The sequence below is a fragment of the Dysidea avara genome, chromosome 10, assembly GCF_963678975.1.
Source record: "Dysidea avara chromosome 10, odDysAvar1.4, whole genome shotgun sequence".
In the NCBI taxonomy this organism is placed as follows: Eukaryota; Metazoa; Porifera; class Demospongiae; order Dictyoceratida; family Dysideidae; genus Dysidea; species Dysidea avara.
In genome coordinates, this window is record NC_089281.1 from 6285119 (window position 1) to 6305063 (window position 19945).

At 36.6% G+C, this 19945-nt stretch overlaps 1 protein-coding gene across 3 annotated transcripts in view; it reads left to right on the forward strand.

The window, feature by feature from the left end:
* LOC136237293 (uncharacterized) overlaps nucleotides 1-18426 on the forward strand; it is a 32245-nt gene extending 13819 nt beyond the window's left edge. For 2 of the 3 annotated variants that reach the window (XM_066027641.1, XM_066027640.1), the window contains 11 exons: nucleotides 2641-2705; nucleotides 2766-2864; nucleotides 2913-3062; nucleotides 6568-6689; nucleotides 6741-6863; nucleotides 6911-7018; nucleotides 7266-7379; nucleotides 14059-14154; nucleotides 14208-14277; nucleotides 16204-16292; nucleotides 18152-18426. In XM_066027641.1, coding sequence (XP_065883713.1) covers nucleotides 2641-2705; nucleotides 2766-2864; nucleotides 2913-3062; nucleotides 6568-6689; nucleotides 6741-6863; nucleotides 6911-7018; nucleotides 7266-7379; nucleotides 14059-14154; nucleotides 14208-14277; nucleotides 16204-16292; nucleotides 18152-18277 — 1162 coding nt within the window. In that variant the 3' untranslated portion in view covers nucleotides 18278-18426. The remainder of the gene's footprint in view (nucleotides 1-2640; nucleotides 2706-2765; nucleotides 2865-2912; nucleotides 3063-6567; nucleotides 6690-6740; nucleotides 6864-6910; nucleotides 7019-7265; nucleotides 7380-14058; nucleotides 14155-14207; nucleotides 14278-16203; nucleotides 16293-18151) is intronic. The other variant, XM_066027642.1, reaches the window with a different exon arrangement.
* Nucleotides 18427-19945: the final 1519 nt, after the last annotated feature.

Consider the following 19945-nt stretch of genomic DNA (forward strand, 5'->3'; position numbering starts at 1 on the left):
ATAATAATCTTTTCTAATGTTGAGTCTTATACCATCCTGTAAGTGTGCTGACATGATTTGAGCATACAGATACTCCCACAAAGTTGCATGCATGCTGTGGGGCACGAATAGTGCTGATGTTTAATGCTTGCATAGTTTCCATTATGAGTTAATCTGGAAATGGTCCTACTTTTATGGAACAGGTATCAATGTTAGTATACATGTTTAGTTCAAGATACACGATAGTGTGTTGTGCGGCCAAGAAAGCTGGCGTGCCATACTGTGAGTATATTTACAGGAAGGAATCAACGCAATTTTCATGCATACATAGCTCTATGTTCCGTTCTTGACTTGAAATTATTTTTAAACTGCAAATACCCCCACTTTCAGCACCCCACATACCAAATTTGAGTGAGATTGCCTAGAAATACAAACCTTCTGAAAATTTGGCTTTTTTCTAATAGACATGGGGAGATTATTCTTTTCACACACTTCACAAAAACCATCATAAAATGCAAATGCGTATCTAGATTTTCTTTAGCTTTGGTACACTTTACAAGTGTATTATGGCACAATCGCATACCAAGTTTGGTGCAAAGTGAAGTCATAGGGCTAACACTATAGACAATTATTTACATTAAAAAGGCTGACTTGTCAGAGTAATCTGCTTATGGGAATAATTTTAAAATCGGTATGTGCATAGGTTAACTATAATGGTGTGGTTTAAAGAAATCACATTGATAACTATAGAGTTACAAGACAAAAGCAAACAACTGTAATTTCTTGCTATTCTTGTGTAGTGACGTTCATTTCTTTTATAGTGACCGACACTACATGGCAGTGATGGTCACTACAAAATTAGTAGTGAACGTCACTATACAAAAATAGTGAGTATTGTGGCAGACATCAGTAGTAACCTTCACTACATTTAGTAGTGACCTTCACTAGTTTGTTTATTTTTACTACATATAGTAAGTAGAATGACATGAAAAATGTCATGGAAAAAAACGTACTAGTGTTTACACCCCAGGGACCTCCATACCGAATGCTGAAATTCTTAACCACAGAATCATTTTTATCATAGCTGTTCATCTCACTTAATTTCTACTTTATAGCTAAATCAAAATTCTATTTTATATGATAATAGCTCATAATTTCATAGATCTACCAATGGAAAAAACCTAGATTGTTCTAGACCATTCTATATGTGTTCTATTAGAAATCCTCAAAAAAATGTGTGTGCTATTAGAGTATTACAAATTTGTAATGCAATACCATTGTAACTTCTCTAGTATTCCATCCAGTCAAAGCCAATATGATAGCAATTTTGGTACAGATCGGTAGGGTAGTACATTACTATTCAGACCTATTTACACCAATCATCATTATCATATTAGTGCTATGCTTGTGACAACAGGCTAGAAATCATATTCTAGCATAAAAAGCACAAGATTTGCTTTGTTGAAAATTGAACAACTGCACCTTTATCACATTTTGCATGATACTCTAATAGAACAGTCACTGCAAAATCCTATTAGACAAATTGTACAGTTGTGTATGCTAACTAGGAAGGAATTTACTTTGTTATAAAACACTAAATATGGGCACTATAATACAACTTTATATAGCCATGAACAAGCAAGCACAAAATTATAGAGCAAATATCAGTATTAACATAGATCCTTTGGCTTTAGTATCAGATTGGTGGGTACTTATATCATCATCATTGCATCTGTAGATAAAAACAATGATTTGTGTAAAAACAAACCTCAAAGCCAGTTTATGGTTGTCTTTGGGATATATACTTAAAATACAAAAAGAAGTGAAATCCATGCAAAAGCATCCAAGCTATATAGAAAGGTGTGGCCTTCAAAATTCCTGGGTGAAAAAAGTTGTGAAATTAAAGGTGGCGATCATGAAGTGGCTGTAATGATGTGGATAATAAATTTTAATAATGACTTTGTGCATTATTAAAATTTATTATCATTAGCATCATTGCAGCAATTTCATGGCCGCCACCTTTGATTTCACAACTTGACTTTTTGAAGGCCACACCCTTTTTATACAGCTTAGCTGTTTTTGCATGGATACATGTGACCACATTTTACAAAACTGATCCAAATTGCACTTCAGGCAAAATCAAACTAACACCACCAGTGGATAGCTACACTATTGTACTACTAGTTCTGATCCTCAGTACTACTCAAACTACTTGAGACTGGTTTCAACAGACGTCTTTTCTGGGTGGTATGGACAGCTCAAATGGCGTTTTCTGGCTTAGTGAAGGGCCTGGCTTGGCAAGAATCAGTGGTTTATTGGTGGATGGCTTGATAATGCTGGCCAAATGTTATTTCTGTTGATTTTGTTGCATGTCAGCCACTACAAAGCCAGTAATCTCAGGTCTGGACTTCAGTTGTGGCCTGCCTCTATTTTGAAGTCTATCTCTATCTCTTACCACCATCCACAAGCAGCTACAAGTATTAAAGTTGTCTGAAAGTAGTAGATTTGATGCACCTCTGGTGTAAATTTCATATGAGTGCTTGCTACAGTTATGCTGACTTTAATTCTTAAGAACCGTTTTTCTCCAACCTTCTAATGTGCGATTTGGATCATTCTTCCAAACTCCAGTCACATATATAACAACTTCATTTACTATCTTAGCTGCTCACTGCTGATAAAACAATATGGTGATACTGATGCTAATTCTACCCAGCCAAGACAAAATGGTATTAGTGTTTTATTATTTTAAATAAGCTTTCAGTTTGTTATATGCTGCATTCTTACAGGGAAATGGAGCAACTTATTTACTGCTTTGTTGATGATTACTAATTGTGGTGACAGCAATCTGGCTATTGTTGATATAGAAGGATACTTTTGTAAAACAAGTAGGTTTAAGTGTTATAAGTAGATATAATTTTAAAGGCACATAATAGAAGATGGATCAGGTGATTGGGTGAAATGTGATGGTGTGAAGATTGGAGTTAAGGCTGGAGATCAGTATCACTTTGATGACACTCCAAATTTCAGCCTTGAGTCAGCAAGGACCATAACAAAGGTCATGCAACTAAGCATTAAAATTTCAGGTATCAAAATAGTGTTGAAATGTGTATTTCTCAACAGTAGCTACAATAGGAGTTAGCTGTATACACGGCAGCTGTTTCTCAATTTGAACGTAACCAACGTATTGAACGTATTGTCAAATGCATGCACCACTGTTGGATAGGAACTTTCAATGTAGTGCAATATTGTGATATTGTACTCAAGAAAAACTATAAATTGTACTAATAGACTTACAATCAGCAAAAATTATATGAAATTTTACATTTGAGCAGGGATCATAGAAGTAAAAAGCAATGAAACAAGGGAGGTCATCTACACCTAGTGGATCCACTTCAGTCTTCATTTGTGACATTGTATAACAGGTAGAACATAGCTGAAAACAAAGTGGAACGCTGAATGGCCACAGTATTTGACAGATGGAGTCACAATTTTCATGGTGACTGGATCGATTACAGAGGTGCTTCTCATACTGTTCTTTGTTTGTATAATGGGTGAACCAAAGCTGAAAACAAAATGGATGCTTTTTCAGTACCTGATAGATGGTTCACTTCCTCAATTGATTTCACTTGTGCCATTCTTTCAGTTTGTGACAGTTCACCAGCAGTAAATTATGGTACAAGAAAGTAAACCGACAAGTGTAATGAAAAATTAGAAAGTTTTCTGGGATGATAGAAACAAAAAGCAATGAAACAAGCTACACCTGTGGCGATGCTAGTTGACATGTAATCCCTACCTCAGTAATGTACTATTTACAGGCTGTATATCACTATTAAATGTCCACTATATAGTACAGCTGCAGGTGTAGATGACTTTCCTTTGTTTTGCGTTTTATTCTATGATTCCTGTAGACTTTCTAATTTTACTTTTTTTATAACATAATTCATAATTCAACACTGTAACCATTGCGTATCGCATCAAAGGAAAGGGTGGTGCAAGTCAACTCCGTTAGGTGAGTGAACCAATTATTGATTACTAAAAAAGCAACATGACCATATTGCTTTGGTTTCAGTTATGGTTCACCCATTATACAAGCAAAGAACAGTATGAGAAGCACCTCTGTAGTCACCATGAAAATTGTAACTAAATTCATACCCCAACTATCAAATATTGAAATTTGAAATGGCCATTCAGTGTTCCACTTTGTTTCAGCTATGTTCTACCTGTTATACAGTGTCACAAATGAAGAACAACACAAAAATTAAGTGCCTCTGCAATCAATTCAGTCACTACGTAAATTTACAGATGATCCTTGTGATATTAAGCCAGTACTGAATCCCAGCTTCCATTACTGTGAATCAACACCTATTCATGGTAGCAGAGAAAGAAATGGAATTAAAAGGACAAAGGTAAGTCCATGATGCATGCATTGTAGCTGCTTCTGCATTTGGTAAAAATACATGTAGCGACATCAAACAGTGAAGATAGCAAGCCTGTAATAGTTGAATTATCCTTGGCTGGAGGCATCAGTTGTATTCAGTCAGCCAGTAATAAATTCAGTCAAATATTTTTTTCAGATTGCTTGTTGGAAAGGTTTGGGATCACTCTGCAGGCATTTTTTTGGGATCTATTTTACCTAACCAAGCTTTCATGAAGGAAAAATTAGGCCAGTTTTAGAATAATATATTTTTGACCATAATTTCCCAAACTCTACTATACAGTACTACCATACTGTATGATATATGCATAGAACTGCCATGAAACAATAAGGCATCGATAAAATTGCACCTTGTGAAACAGCTGTATGTTCACCACATTGTGATGATACTTATGATCACTTATGTTATACGTAGGTGGGTTATATTAATGTGATACAATTTTCAAGACACATGATAGTGTGTGTCATGTTGCCCAGTGCCCCCACACCAGTGTGTTATTTATTTTTACTGTAGCAAAACCTCACAATACATACTGTACTTATACAATAAAAATGTTAGTTACACACAAAACGCTGAATGTCTTTTAATATTATATGTCTAATATAATATTATTAATAACTAAAATTTCATTAATTTGGTGAGCCTTTAAAATACCAATACACTGCATGTCCACCAGCCAACTTGTTTCAAGCAACAGGCTAGATGTTTCAAAGGACTGTGGTTTGTCATACATATTACAGACAATATGCATAACACTTGAGTAAATACCACCTTTAGAGGAGTTTGAAACTTGGTAAAATGCCTCCCAGTAAGTTTTGATTGCTGTATTTAGTTAGATAAGTGAGTGTTATAGTAGAGTTGCTGGCTGCTCTATTATAGTATCTCAATCTTCAACACAAAAATTTATTTGTATTTCTAAATCTTAACAATAATAATTACTGATGTGGTAGGCAAGTGGTAAGTGGGCAGGTGATGAATTAATAAATGTTGGCCTAAAACATCAATAATGACTATATAAATAAAAATATTCAGGCAGACAGATAATGTGTTTTCATTATTAAAATGTATTATGTAAAAAGAAAAAAAAAGACAAAAAAACTAAAATGAACTTTGAGATCCCATATCTCAGCAATCTACCCTCATACCTCTTTAAAATTTGGTGCACATAAATGAGATTTAAAGTCTAATATTGGAGGGCAAATATGATAAACAGTTATATGTAAAGTAAGAGTGAATTGATACTATGCATACAGGGTAACTTGCTGTTGATGACTATTTATTAAGAATAGATCTGTTATTGGTCACACACCATAGCTCAAACTTGTGGTTTGAAAGAAATCAGAATAGAGCTATGATGCAAAAATCCATCATGAGCAACAAGTATATACACACAATCAAAATTTGTAAAGAATTCTATTTTTTTTGTCATGCCTGTTTATTAGAACAAGTTGAAAATTGGCCTGTAGATAGCCTGCCTGTCACTACTTTAACTTTTTGTGGTAGTAAATGATTGGAGTCACAAACCTAAGTGTATAAAATACATACTTGACAGTAGACACTCTCATAGAACAGGCACCCTTATAGAACATTCAGCAAATAAGATTGGTAATTATTGATTTGCAACCATGATGCTATTGGTTATTCCTATAGCCAAGTGCATCATCAATTACATTTGTGAAACATACACTTCTGCTGATGATTGTATGTGTGGCTATTACTTTTTCTAAGGATAGGTTACAATTTATCTGATGCTTTGAAACAATGTGCATTTTTCTTATGCATAAGTTGTAACACACCCATGAGGTTTGCATCTGATTTCAGTGACTTGTAAACATGACACTCAAGGGCCACAGGCCTGAGGGTGGAATGTTTACACAAATCAGGAATGGGTCGTGTTATAACTGATTTGCGGTATGGGTCGTGCGTGGGTCAAAGGTGCCCATTTGTAGCATGGAAGTAGCAAGAAAGTCAGGTTGTTACAACTGATTTGTTACACTAATGGCAGGAAGCCTTTGATCTGTCCATACACCATACTAAAATTTCCAGTTAAACATGTACTCTGGACCTTTTTTAAAAAAAGCTTCTCCATAAAAACATAATCTTTTTAAACTTTGAGTATTTTACAAAGCCAAAATTTGCTTGTTTCATTTAGGTACTCAACCATCACCAGGTGAAGCATCTTGGAGAGCTCACAGATCTTTACCACAACCACTTCACCTCAAGGCTGTGTTTACTGATCACAAGGGCAGGAAAGCATCCATTAGATTTGAATTTGTTAGTCACAAAATCTATTGAAATTGATGTTACGCATACAATACATTGTAGGGAAATCCCCCAATTACTGTTGATACTGGTGGACTATCATGGCATGGGAATGATACGTTGCTTGCTTACTGCTTTGCAGATGACGTAGATGCTCTTGCAAGAAAACAAGCTGCACTCTATTACGTGAGATAATAAAGTACTTAATGGTTGCATTGGTATTTATTTTGTAGGGTGGCCGAGATGGGTATTTATGGTTTCTATCTGCCATCCAATGTTCATATGCAATTCGTGGCTATGGTATTGATTCTGCTGCAAAGAAATGTGTTCACAAGGCAAAAGTGTGTATGTGTGTACTTGCACATTTGGTTAATGTGTACATTTGTGCACATGCAGAAATACCATGTGTATAATATGGTAGTGTGTGTATAGTGTGTGTGTGTGTGTATGTGGTGTGTGAATGTGCATGTGTGTGTGTGTGTGTGTGTGTATGTGTGTGTGTGTGTGTGTGTGTGTGTGTGTGTGTGTAGTATGTGTGTTTGTGTGTGTACATTTGGGACACTATTATTTGCACACACCATGAATCAGGAAGCTGGAAAACAGGAGTGTGAACTTGAAGACTTCAGTCAAACATCAGATGGAACTGAATTAAAGGCTTATGTCTTGGTGGACTTGGATAATGAAATTGCCTATGGTTTCAAGGTAAGAACTTTTTTTGTGAGACTTGCCATAATTTGCTTTATTTTCATGAAAAAAATTTTCGTGATAAAATTTTCATATAAAAATATTTTTGTATGATTTACTTGAATAACTGTTCTATTAGAGTAGTTCGATCTTACATAAAAAATTTTTGTGTAAGAAATTTTTGTATGAGTTTTGCATACAAAAAAAAAGTAAATTGTGACCAGATTTGTGAAAAGGTGCCTTTTTTCATGCACAAAGTTTAACCCATTTTTCAAATTGTACAACTTCATAACTTTTTAATCATTACATATAATCATCTGAAATTTCCATGAGTGAAGCTACAGTATCTGGCTGTATGTTGATGCAAAGAGCAAATTAATCAGTATAAGGAGTCAACTGTTATTACATTTTGTTTGCTGGTATGTAAAATGTGTGGAAAAGGTACCTTTTCGCAAATCCAGTCACAATTATGGTAACTCTCATTTTACATTAGCTGATAAATAAATGATCATGCATGTGATATCAATTCTTGTCCAAAACATTACTGTATATTATACATTAAAATTATTAATTTAAAATATCAAGCAATAAAAAGTAGTGAAACAAAAGATGAATGATGGTATTACAGCATAGCTCGGTGGGAAAATTCCCTCATTGGCACTGAACAAATAGTTTTGCTATAACATGTGGATGTAGGCAGGATTTTCCTACCAAGCTATACTATAATACCATCATTTATCTCTACTTTTTGTCATAATGTACTAAATGTTTAGTTTTTTGTTATGGCATGCAAAAGCTATAATATAGACATGTGACTGTTCTATTAGAATATCATACGTGGCTGTTGAATTAGCTGTGTTAGAGTATCTTGAGGGAGTTTCTCACCTACATGATATGTCAAGGAGTATGGTCACTGTTCCTGTTTTGTGCCAAATGGTTTATTACAATATAAAGAGCAAAAATCATACATAGAAAACAAAAGCAGTCTGGTTTCAGCTTTGATCTAAGCTACCACTCTATATTGTTATAATTGTACTCCTTTTGTCCTGTTAATGTTTTCTTTATTTATATGCTGACCTACCAACCCTGTAATAGCTACTCCTGAAATTTTTGCCTGGCGTAAAACAATCATGTTAAAGTAGTTGTGTGTGGTTGTGCACCTATGCTGGCTATTTATTCATCTATATTCCTAATTATAAGCAGTTTACTTATAATAATTATTAGTAACTTACTTACTGTCCCAATAGCAAAGTTATTAGCCTTTGTGTAGTGCAAAAGAGTAAGAACAAAAACTCAAACCCACAATCATAAGTTCTAAAATTGTGTGCTGAAGCACAAAAATGTGCAAATAGCATTCTAAGGGCTATTAGCCCATGCTTTCACATCAGATAAAAATGAACAGGGTAAATGTTCTGTAGTTCTTTGACTTATTGGGTGTGTGTATTGATATAGCTATGTAATTGATACATTTACCATGAAGTCACCTAACTTCATCAGGGTAGATATCATACAGAAGTAATTGTATATTAGGGATCATGAAGAACTGGGCTTTTCCAGCCAAAAATATCACCATAAATACATCCCTTCATGACAGTTTGGCAGCATTGGTTAGGCATAGCCAAGCCCAAAAATGACTTCCCAAACCTTTCCAAAAAGTTTCTATACATTTTTTTAAAATCTATTTAATAGAGTTTTATGTTGACTGATTAACTAACTGATGCCTCCAGCTGAGCATAACTCAACAATGGATAAGGCTGTGAGGATGTGTAAAGGAAACAGTAGTAGGTATGGCTCAATCCACATCAAAATTATCAAAGACTCAAGGGATTCTCAACACATGTGTCCACAATCTCAATACTTTCACATGTGATCTTACATCAATATAATTATTCTAACTAATACCTAACCTACAATATTTATATTATCTATATAATGTCACAGTCCTATGTTTTTACATATTCCCGGAGGGCACAATGAGTCTCTACCCACTCTGTCATCCACTCAGTAGCTCTCCTGGCTGATTGTCTCATAGGTCAGGTTTCTGTTGACTGTCTTACAGGCCGTTCTGTTGGTGATACTTCATCTGCTATTCTTCTGTAGAGTTTTGTTATCAGACTTGTCATTGTGTACCTCAAGTGGGCGTAGTTTGGTGATCGGTCTATTGGTCTGGCTGGTGCTGGTCTGTATCTCTGCAGCATGGGTGAGTCCATCACCTCCAACTAGTAGTTTTGCCACAACAGCAAATTTCTAGTTGACTTGAGGCCCATCATCATAAACTATGACCACGTCTCCCACACTGATTGTTTGAAGGTTTTGACCTGTGGCATGATGATGTTCTCTGAGTGCTGTTAAGTATTCATGTTTCCATTTAGACTGGAAACACCACAGACGATGAGCTTAAGTCCTGGCTTGGCATTGTAGCTGAGTGTAGCCACCATAGTCAGGATCACTTAAATCATCAGCATAGTTCTCATGTGGCAAACAGACCATCTTTCTGCCATATAAAATATGTGCAGGGGTGAGGGGCTGAACATCATTAATGTCACTTGGTGTGTATGTAAGTGGGCGATCGTTTAGCACTGCTTCAATTTCAACAGTCAGAGTTTGCAGTGTAGGTAAGTTGATATGGGATCTGCCCAAGACCTTCTTGAGGCAGGCCTTAGTGAGGCCTATCAGGCACTTCCAGAAGCCCCCAAACCAAGGAATGTTCAGTGAGGAGGGGACCAGTGAGGAGGTATCCAAGCTTAGAGCTCATGGCTGTGGGTCCATTTCCCCTGATGATATGGTCTTCTACAAGATCCCAGTAGTAATCAGTACCAATTGGAAGGGAAATCTTGAGGCTGTCATCTTGTGTGATGGGGTGGGGTAGTAGTAGGTTACTGAGGTGCGGTAACTGGGTTATGTTCAACTTCACTGCATTTCATAATGGTGTGGCAATAGTTGGTACAATGAGTGCTGAGATAGGTACTAGTTCTCTTAATGTTGACACGAGCAACCTTCATCCTCTTGTTGAGTGGGTGTGTAGAGACAAATGCTGATAGACAGATGTTGGGGTGTGAGTGATAGGGCATCTGCCAAATCCTGGGTGAGAAAGGAGCATCGTGAACCCTCATCAAAAAGGATGTTTGCTTCAGCCTCCCTATCTACTGACATCAGAGTGGCAACAGCAGTCTTCAACAGATATGACTGATGAGATGACGGCGGTGACTCACTGGTTAAGGCTGTCAAGGAGGTTGTATCACTAGTGGAATTTGTAGTGGTGCTATTTGTGGCTCCTGTGATTGTGTAGCGGTCACTAAGGTAGCAAGTGGGACAGATGAATCAGTACATACGCTGGTGTGGTGGTGTCTATTGCAATTTCGGCAATGAAATTTTGATTTACACTGTGAAATCTTAAGGCGACCCAGACAATTAAAACATAGCATATCATGTTTGATTATCTCCATGTGCTTCTTTTGTCTGTGATGGAGTCACAGGTGGAAGGTGCATGTGGTCCTCTACAATAGACACAGCCAGGTGCTCCTTGGTTTTTTTGTGGGGATGTTGGTCTGTTCCAGAAGCTGTGCCAGCAATGAATGAGGCTGTGGGTGTGGGTAAGCTACCTTGTTGATTGGAGTAATCTGTCCCCATTTCTAGAATACGTACTTCTTTTTTTTTAGGATGGCTCTCTGTAATCCAGTAAAAGTCATTTGTGTTGTGCTGTGTCCTCTCGCAAGATTTTTTCTGGTCTCTGGTGAAAGTTTCTTAAGGGTAATGGGAAACCAACATGGATACATATTTGTCTGGGGTGTTCCCGGTGACTCCAAACTTTGGATATGTCCTTCAACTGAGTCATGGAAGAGTTGCAGAACTGCCAGCATGATGTTTGGGTTGCTTAGTCAAATTAACGCCTGCATGTATACATCCACCAGTTTATGCGTTTCACTGAAACTGAATGTTGGTAACCAGTATTGGTACTTGAAGGGCACTTCCTTAGAGTTGTGTTCTTAAGTAGTTGAGCTTTTGGACATTAGTGATAGAAGAGTTGTGGTCTACTGCAGCTTTAAAACAATCCCAGAAGGACTGCCACTGTAATGGGTCCCCTGAAAAAATGGGGATGCTAATTAAGCTCAGGGAAGTGTGTAACACCTTGACTGCTTGTAGCAACTGTTCTGGGATAGATAGTAGGGGGAGGCAGAGTTCCATGGTGTTCTTCTGATTGCTCAGTGGTGGAGTGTTCAGTGCATGAGTGTTCAACCTGCGCTGAGGCATCTTGTGGACTAGGCAGTGCTAAACCTGAATTAGTTACTAACTCTGGCTGGGGGGGGGGGGGGGGTTGTGTGTCAACAGGAGTTGAATGAGTTTCCAGGAGCTGAGCAATGGTAGTCAATAGAGGTTCTTTGATATCTTCTGCTTCACAGACATCACCTACTAGTTCATCTTCCTCTTGAATAAGCTTACAATCTGAGAGTCTAAGTCCAAAATAATATCATCTTTTCATTGCAATTGGTGGTGACGATCAGTAAGGGTGGGGATATTACATTCTGTTTCATTGTGCTTGTGGTGTTCAATCGCTTCATTGACCTTCAAGAGCAGACTTTTCAGGTGTATCCTAAATCCCTTTTGAGAGTTGTGAAGTCATTTGAGATCCTCCATCCATACCTATTGAGATATACAACAACAAATGAGTCTCAAAAAAACTGCCTGCCTTCGGTGGTACCGTTAAATGCCACGGTACCACGACTTCTCAGTGATGGGTTAGAAAAATGACTAGGCGAAGTCACTAATCCTGGTCACAGCACCAACATGTGTGGATGTGTGAAGGTAACGGTAGTAGGTATGGCTCGATCCACATCAGGATTGTGGAAGACTTGAAGTATTCTCAACACACACTTCCACAATCTCAATACTTTCACACGTGATCTTACAACAATATATTCTAACTAATGCCTAACCTACAATATTTATATTATCTATATAATGTCACAGTCCTAGGTTTCTACAAAGACTACGAGTTTGATTTCTTTACTGTTCGATGTTGCTTCTTCCTGAGATGTGCCTTTTTGCCAACCGCAGTATGTATGATTCACGCATCATGGTCTTGCCTTTGTCCTTCTTTGTGTTCCAGTTTTTTTGTTAACAATGCAAGGTGTTGATTTGTGATACCATGATGCAGCTTCCCTGTGGTTGTGTTGGCTATTATGTTTATTGCCTATATGTATTTATGTTGTGACCTAGTTGATTTCAGAGACACTTCTTGTACTGTTTTACATTTGTAACACTGTGTAATGGGTGAAACATAACTGTAAACAAAGCGTAATGGTTATTGATTGATTGTTAGGATGTGCATTCTTACGCAAAATTAATTTTATGGCATCCCTGGCACCATTTTTTCTTTTAATACAGTATGAGCTGGTTCATTTGTTGTAATCATGCTATTAAAAAGTAAAAAAAAAAAACAAGTAGAAGGAAAAAGAGCAATCAAAACTACTCTAATAGAACATTTGTAGGCATAAACTAGCTTGAAATTTAAAACAGTAGTAAAATCTTGAGTTTCCAATTGGAGAAAATTTGGGTATGTAGCCATTTGGATAATTATCTGTGTTACATAAATAGTTGATCAGCATATTTAACATTAGGACACTTAAAGGGAACCAAGCTTATTGAAAATAGTTTATCCATGAATCTCAAATTTTGGAGCATTTTTTAATGTCCAAAATTGGTCAGCAGCTGGGTACCCCCAGACCACTACACTAATAACTCATTACTAGACAGATGCTCATAGCATTGTGAATGCATGGGCTTTATCCCACCAGAGAAAGGAAGGGGACTATGATCACATGCCAGATGATGTTGATTTTAGTATACAGGTACTTTTAATCAGCAGTAACTGCCTTTTCAGCCAAGATATCTATACAAGATTTATGTATTATTCTGTATGATTAGCACTATTTGAAAAATAAAAATGTTGTCTAAATGTCCTTAAATTGTCAGCTAAATGTACATGGGTTTTTAGTGTTCTTTATGTTTATGTGATGGTCAAACAGTCGAACAGTTGAATGGAATACCGCCAGTGTGGGGCAAGCCTGCGCTATCAGATTTGGAAACCACCTTGGAAAAATCCTGGATACACCTAGTCTAGTGGAGATTTAATCCCTAACTCAGTCATGGTTATAGAATGAAGTTTAGGGATTTAATGTCCACTATTATATCTGCAGGTATAGGCAACCTTCCTTGTTTTACCACTTTTTAGCTATTCCCTTGTTTTACTACTCTTTTCTTCGATCCCTAATCCAACTGAAAATTCCTTGCCTTATTAACCATGGCTGGCTGGCCATACATTTAAGTTAAACTATGGTTGACTATGGTACATTTTACACATACCATGGCCTTGAGGTAGGAGCAGTACTGCCAGTTTCTTTTTATAAAAGCTCAAGTCAAAATCGATTGTGGGTGTTTAGTAATGCTCACATGCATAATAAAACCATGCATCCAATTTCACATCCTACAGCACTCAGACAGAAGCAATTTGTCACCCATGCCATCCTATGAGTTGAAAAACATTGGTTTAAGGTGAGAGCTAGTGCTAAAACATATCCACAAGCAGTTACACCCACAACCTTGGGCTTGTGACCTTGGGCTTGTGACCTTGGGCTTGGATGTACATATCAGGCAAATAATTTGGGCCCATAATATTTACGTTATACTGTGCATGTAGATGATGATAAAAACTCCAACATCACTTGCTATCACTCACTGTTTATTGCCACAATCTCCTGACCCAACTACTATGTCAATGACTGTGTCACCAGAGGTGAGTATAACACATTTGCTGAATACATTGTTCACATTTTTTTCTGTATATAGTCAGTACAGGCAGGCCATGAGATAGTTATCAAATGGCAGGTGTCCATAGCATTTGAAAGAGATCATATTGGTAAGCTACTATTCTATGCATTAGTAGAAGGAGAATTCATAAATATTGTTCTGGATTTAGGTAGGCTGATCTGCATTGCACATTAATAATTTTAAGCCATTACAATTCTTCAAAGGTATATTACCAAAAAAGAATACATCAATTTATTATTCCTCATACTAGTAGCTGACTATTCAGCTTCCCACCATTATAGACAGAATAATTTGAGGAGTACAGTAGCTTTAAGAGTGCTCACACAGGGGTGGGGGGTGATGGGCTGGGAATAAACTATATATATATATATAGTGGATGTAAATTATGACTAAAGACCTGTGACTATCAAACTGTACAGTAGCACTGTTTAGTAGGGTTCCCTTTAAAGTGATGGGAACCACTAAATCTAAAAGCCATCGTAGAAATATCATAAGCTACTCCATTCTACATCAAATGTTCATGTCATTTTATTGAACTATTAGGCTTGCCAAATAAATGATATCACCATGTGTGCTAGGACATGATTTTAATGCTTCATTCACAATGCATTGATTCATGTTAATGTGGAATGTGAAATTAATGATGCCATAGGGCAGGTACCAATGCTAGTACAGCTATAAAAAGAAGAAAACACTTGCACTTACAGGCAACCAAATATTGAATTTTTCTTTAAAAATGTCAAAACTCGAATTTTGGTCTGCCAGCATGCCAGCCTGCCTGCCTGACCATAATCACAAGGCTAGAGGCCAAATGAATCAATGCACAGCTACCATTTTATGCCACAACAACTAACTCAATGGTGGGATGTGCCTTTTGTGGTTCCAACAAATGTCTGCCTTTTGTGCTTCGTCATTCCTTTTACCTTCAATTAAATGGTTGTCTTCTTTTTCATGCCAGGAATTCATACCAAAGTGTTAATTTTCTGATTTGGGTGCTGCAAAACTACCGGAGACACTTAATGGACTGTAGTTTTATTTATTTATTTATTAAGGCTTTACAGCACAAGTGCTGAAGGTCTGTAGGACACCTGGTCCTACAGCCTGTTTAAAGTTGTTACAGAAAGTATTGCTCGGATGGCTGCAGATTCAAGGCTGCTCAGATCCAGTCATGGAATTTTTCTCCTTTCTCCACCTTTTCAAACATACTTTCTGTAACAACTTTAAACAGGCTGTAGGACCACCTGATCCTACAGACCTTATTCCTGGGTAGCAGTTAGCTGGGCTTATAAAACAACTGTAATGGGCCATACCCTCTTAAATGATTAAAATAAGTCACCACACTTCTAAGAATCAGTGCTAAGGCCATGCCCCTCAATGATCTAGCTCCATAGAAAACAAGGTATTGTACCATACTTCCTAGCTTAATCTATTGCATAGCCAAGTAGCGAAATCAAGATACTCTAATACAGCAGTCACAGCCACACGTGTATTGTAAATTTAAAAATGGAGTAGAATTTTCCAGTAATACAAAGTAGTGAAACAAGAGATGATGGTAGCTATGAGGGAAAATGATCCCTACTTGGCATTGTAGCCATGTGGGAAAATCCTTACTTTGGCACCTAGAAGATCTGCATAAGGTAGCTAAGTATTTTAACTTTTTAATGCAAGTACCCATTATCATGTAGTTGCACCCCAATAATTTTACTTATAAAAGCTGTTTAAGTGGCCATCTATTTAATAAGGCCATCTCTTTAAGACCATCTCATTTTAGTGGCCACCTCTACTAAGTCCCAAACACAACTAAGGCGTACTTCATGACCTCATTAATAAGACCATCTCATCATATAGTGACCATATCAAATAGGTCACAAACATAGCTAAGGTGTATACTTAATGACCTCATTAATGTGGCCATCTCATTATTGAGGCCATATTATTTTATTCCAGGGGTAGCCATAGTTATGAGGTTTCACTGTATAACTTACTAAAGCTCTTCATTGCATTCTTTCACCAGATGTATACAAAGAATATGGTAGGAAGGAAGTTAACCGAATGCGTTCTTATAACAAGAAAGCTGAAATGACTGGAGAAGTAATAGTGAAAGTATGTGATTTTATGAATGCTTCCCCTGTTGAAGCATATATTATGTATGCATGCTAGTACTGTATAGTAGGGACCACAAAGGTTTGGGCATGGTCCATGAAAAAGCATCACCCAAAACCAGCCTCAATTTTCCCTGATGACAATGAGGCAGTATTGGTTAGGTAAAACTAAGCCCAAACAATCTTTCAGATCAACCTGAAATGCATTCGACAAGTTGCTATGGAATTTTGAAAAAAACATTATCAAACAGTGTTTGACTGACTGCCTGACTCACTGACTGACTCACTGACTGATGCCTTCAGACAAACGCAACTCAATAATGGCTAAGGCTATGGGCTTGAATTTTTAACTGTTCAACATCGCTTCAGCCCGAGAGGTGCGTTTTGACATACTGCAGTGCGTAATGCATTCTTCATAAACTTACCAGTATCCTCCTTTGTATCCCATTGATCTTGACTGACAGCAAAAGTTGTTGATTTGGTAGTATATAGCACATGATGGCTTTCCTTTGTAATGGAAATCATCAGCATTTTTCATAGTGGCTACTCTGATTGCAGAAGTGCTTTTCGAACAGTTCTTGATTCGCAATGCCATGTAACAGGTTGAATATAGCTGACAATGAACCATAATGGATACATCACTTTTCGGACAATAATTGGTAGCTGGGGTGTGCGGCACCATTTCTTTTGATGAGGTATATATGCATGGGTTAATTTACCAGTCATAATAATTTATTTTACAAAAACGTTAACGAACAACTACACAAAAAGTTTGGAGTTTTCACTAGAGTAGGGACCATAGCACATTGATAAAAAGTACTGAAACAAGCTGTAGTGCACGATATTAAATCACAGTAAAACAATAATAAGTGTTGCTTTTGCTGTGCTCAAGATGCCATAATGGAAATGCACAGTAGAGATATAACACTTCTTATTGTTTTACTGTGATTTTAATATCGTGCACTACTCCAGCTTGTTTTTAGTACTTTTATCGATGTGCTATGGTCTCTACTGTAGTTGAAAATTCAAATTTTTTTGTGTACTTGTACAGATAAATCATACAGGAGTGCCTATCTATATATTTAATAAAATGTTGATTGTGAACAATCTTTTAAGCAGTGTTAAATTTACACCAGCAAATTGTTATCTTGGCAAAAATACATTAGCAAAACTTTGATGTGGTGGTATATCAGTATGGAAAATGCACCTGGTTCCTATATTGATTCTCACTATAGCTGAACCCTGTGATTCTAGAACTTACGTATCTAGAACTTTACAAGCAAGTAGAGGTTTCAATAAAGCCCTGGGTTATATAATCTGCTTGAATATTATAAAGCTATATAGCTAACCTTGTGGAGTTGAAACTATACTGAAAATCATCATACTATTTCAATTGGTTTCAAACACTTGGAGATGTATAACTTGGCCTAACATTTCCCTATCCCTTTTTTCTACTACTTATCAACCATGCAATGGAACGCTCCAATTAAAATTGTGGAACATTTGGCTGTTTTATATTGACTTCTTAATAGACATTGTGTAAAAACCATAGCCTATGTATATAAATTTTCAAAGGGCTTCAAAATATCTGTGATTTAAAAAGAATAAAATCAACATCAAAATCATGCATCAAAATTTACATGTGAACATTAATTGATACATGTATATGTAGTCCCAACCATGATTAGAAAGTTGACGTATGGAACTGCAGTCCTTAAGAAATGGTGATAAAACTATTGATCTTCATTAGATAAGTCACTAGTACTGTTTTGCATTGATTTAGTTTTTTAATTTTCCATAATTTAAAGATGAAATACTACATAAAATTTAATAATGCTTCTATGAATACTGAATAATTAGGTTCCTGACATTCCTGGTGTGTATGAAGCGCGTTATTGTTCTGCTACAATGGATTCAGATACAACAGGGTACTATCACGATATCTACTGGATGAAGGCCAAGTTTACTGTTACTGGATTGCAGTGATTGGCTACTATTTGTACTGCTCCTGTATGAATAGGACAGTTTTGCTATAGATTGTCATTCATATTATACCACATTTTTGCACTGTGTATAGTGTACTTTCATTGTACAAATATAATTCAACACAGTAAAACATAAATTTGCAAATTCAAGCAGCTAATATACTTTCAAAAATCTAAACAACTTTCATGCTTTGGTTGATGTATGTCAAATTTGTAGGGCAGTAAGAGCATAATACAGCACATTTACAGTAAAATATTTGTACAGATCAGATAAAGAATAAGGGAGTTACATGTATAAACATGAGGTAACTATTGTATAGTGCAAACCTTTGTGGCTTTAAAGAAATTGAGATAATGGTCAGGAAATTATGACAAGAGCACCAACTTTGTGTAACAGCTGGGCATGGTATTAGGCTGTATTTCAGCACATCAATTCTTGTAAGGTTATATAATATGGTGTCTATGCATGGAGGGTAAACATGGTTGCCAGGAATTATGTATCTCCATGTGCAGCAGTATTAAGTATGTACTGGCATTTAGTAGTATATACTTTTTTAATAGTACAGACTACAGAATAGCATGCAAAAATGTTTTAAATGTAGGTACTGTACTCCCAAGTGATAAGTACTTGGTAATGCAAAATGAAGAATAGCTCTATATAATAATTAAAAGAGTTCAGATTATACAAATGGTTTTTAATTCATTTATACATTAGCAATCAGCAGTAAATTTGACTTTTATTGTTATTGGTGGACAATGCATGCACATATTCACATCCATGCAGTCCTTGGTGGCTGTGGAGCAACTGAATTGACTTTATCTATCCTCAGAATTCTCTTCAAATATTTCATCATCAGCTCACGAACTTGTTTAAGGTATAGCCCATACACAAGTGGATGGAATAACCTCACCACATAAGCAATGTTTGGAGTAATCACCAATTCCATGAAGCTTGAGAGTCAATCAGAGATCTTCTCAGAAGATACAAGAGTGGAAAGATATAGAGTTGGCAAAAGCACTTCTCAAAACCACAACAAATAGGGTAATTAGTGGTTTTTTGTGTCGCCTAATGATACTCTGTTTCTTCTTCAGGCCTCCAATCCTCTCAGACTGGTTGTCAATGGTGCCTGCTAATTATAATCTGGTTTCCTTGCCAATTTGCTTGTGAATATTGTAGGCTTTGATAGCTAAGTGAACAATGAGAACTATGGTAAGAATTGGTGTCTAAACAATAGGTGTTATATAATGATAACACTTTCGATGAAAGCAGTTCCATTTACCAAGCAGGTACCATATTCTGTCCCTTGAATGTAGCCACTGACATCAAATATGATGGTCTGAGCTGTGAGTATGAGTGCTAACAGCCATGCATCAATAACAACGGCAGCTACAACATGAGGTTTCATCTTTCTTCTGTATACTTGTAAGGAAATTTGATGGCAAACACCTTGTCAGCTGCTATTATCACAAATGACATGTTGTTGACATGAATTGGAAGCAAACAGAACTCATAGCCGGGCAATGCAACTGATGAAGGACTCCACTCCTAGCTGAAAACTGATTATCATGGTGCAAGCAATCATACAACCTGATAGTGTTGTTATCATATCGGATATCAGTAGGTTGGCAACAAAGATATTGTGAGGCTTGTGCAAACGTCTTGTGACTT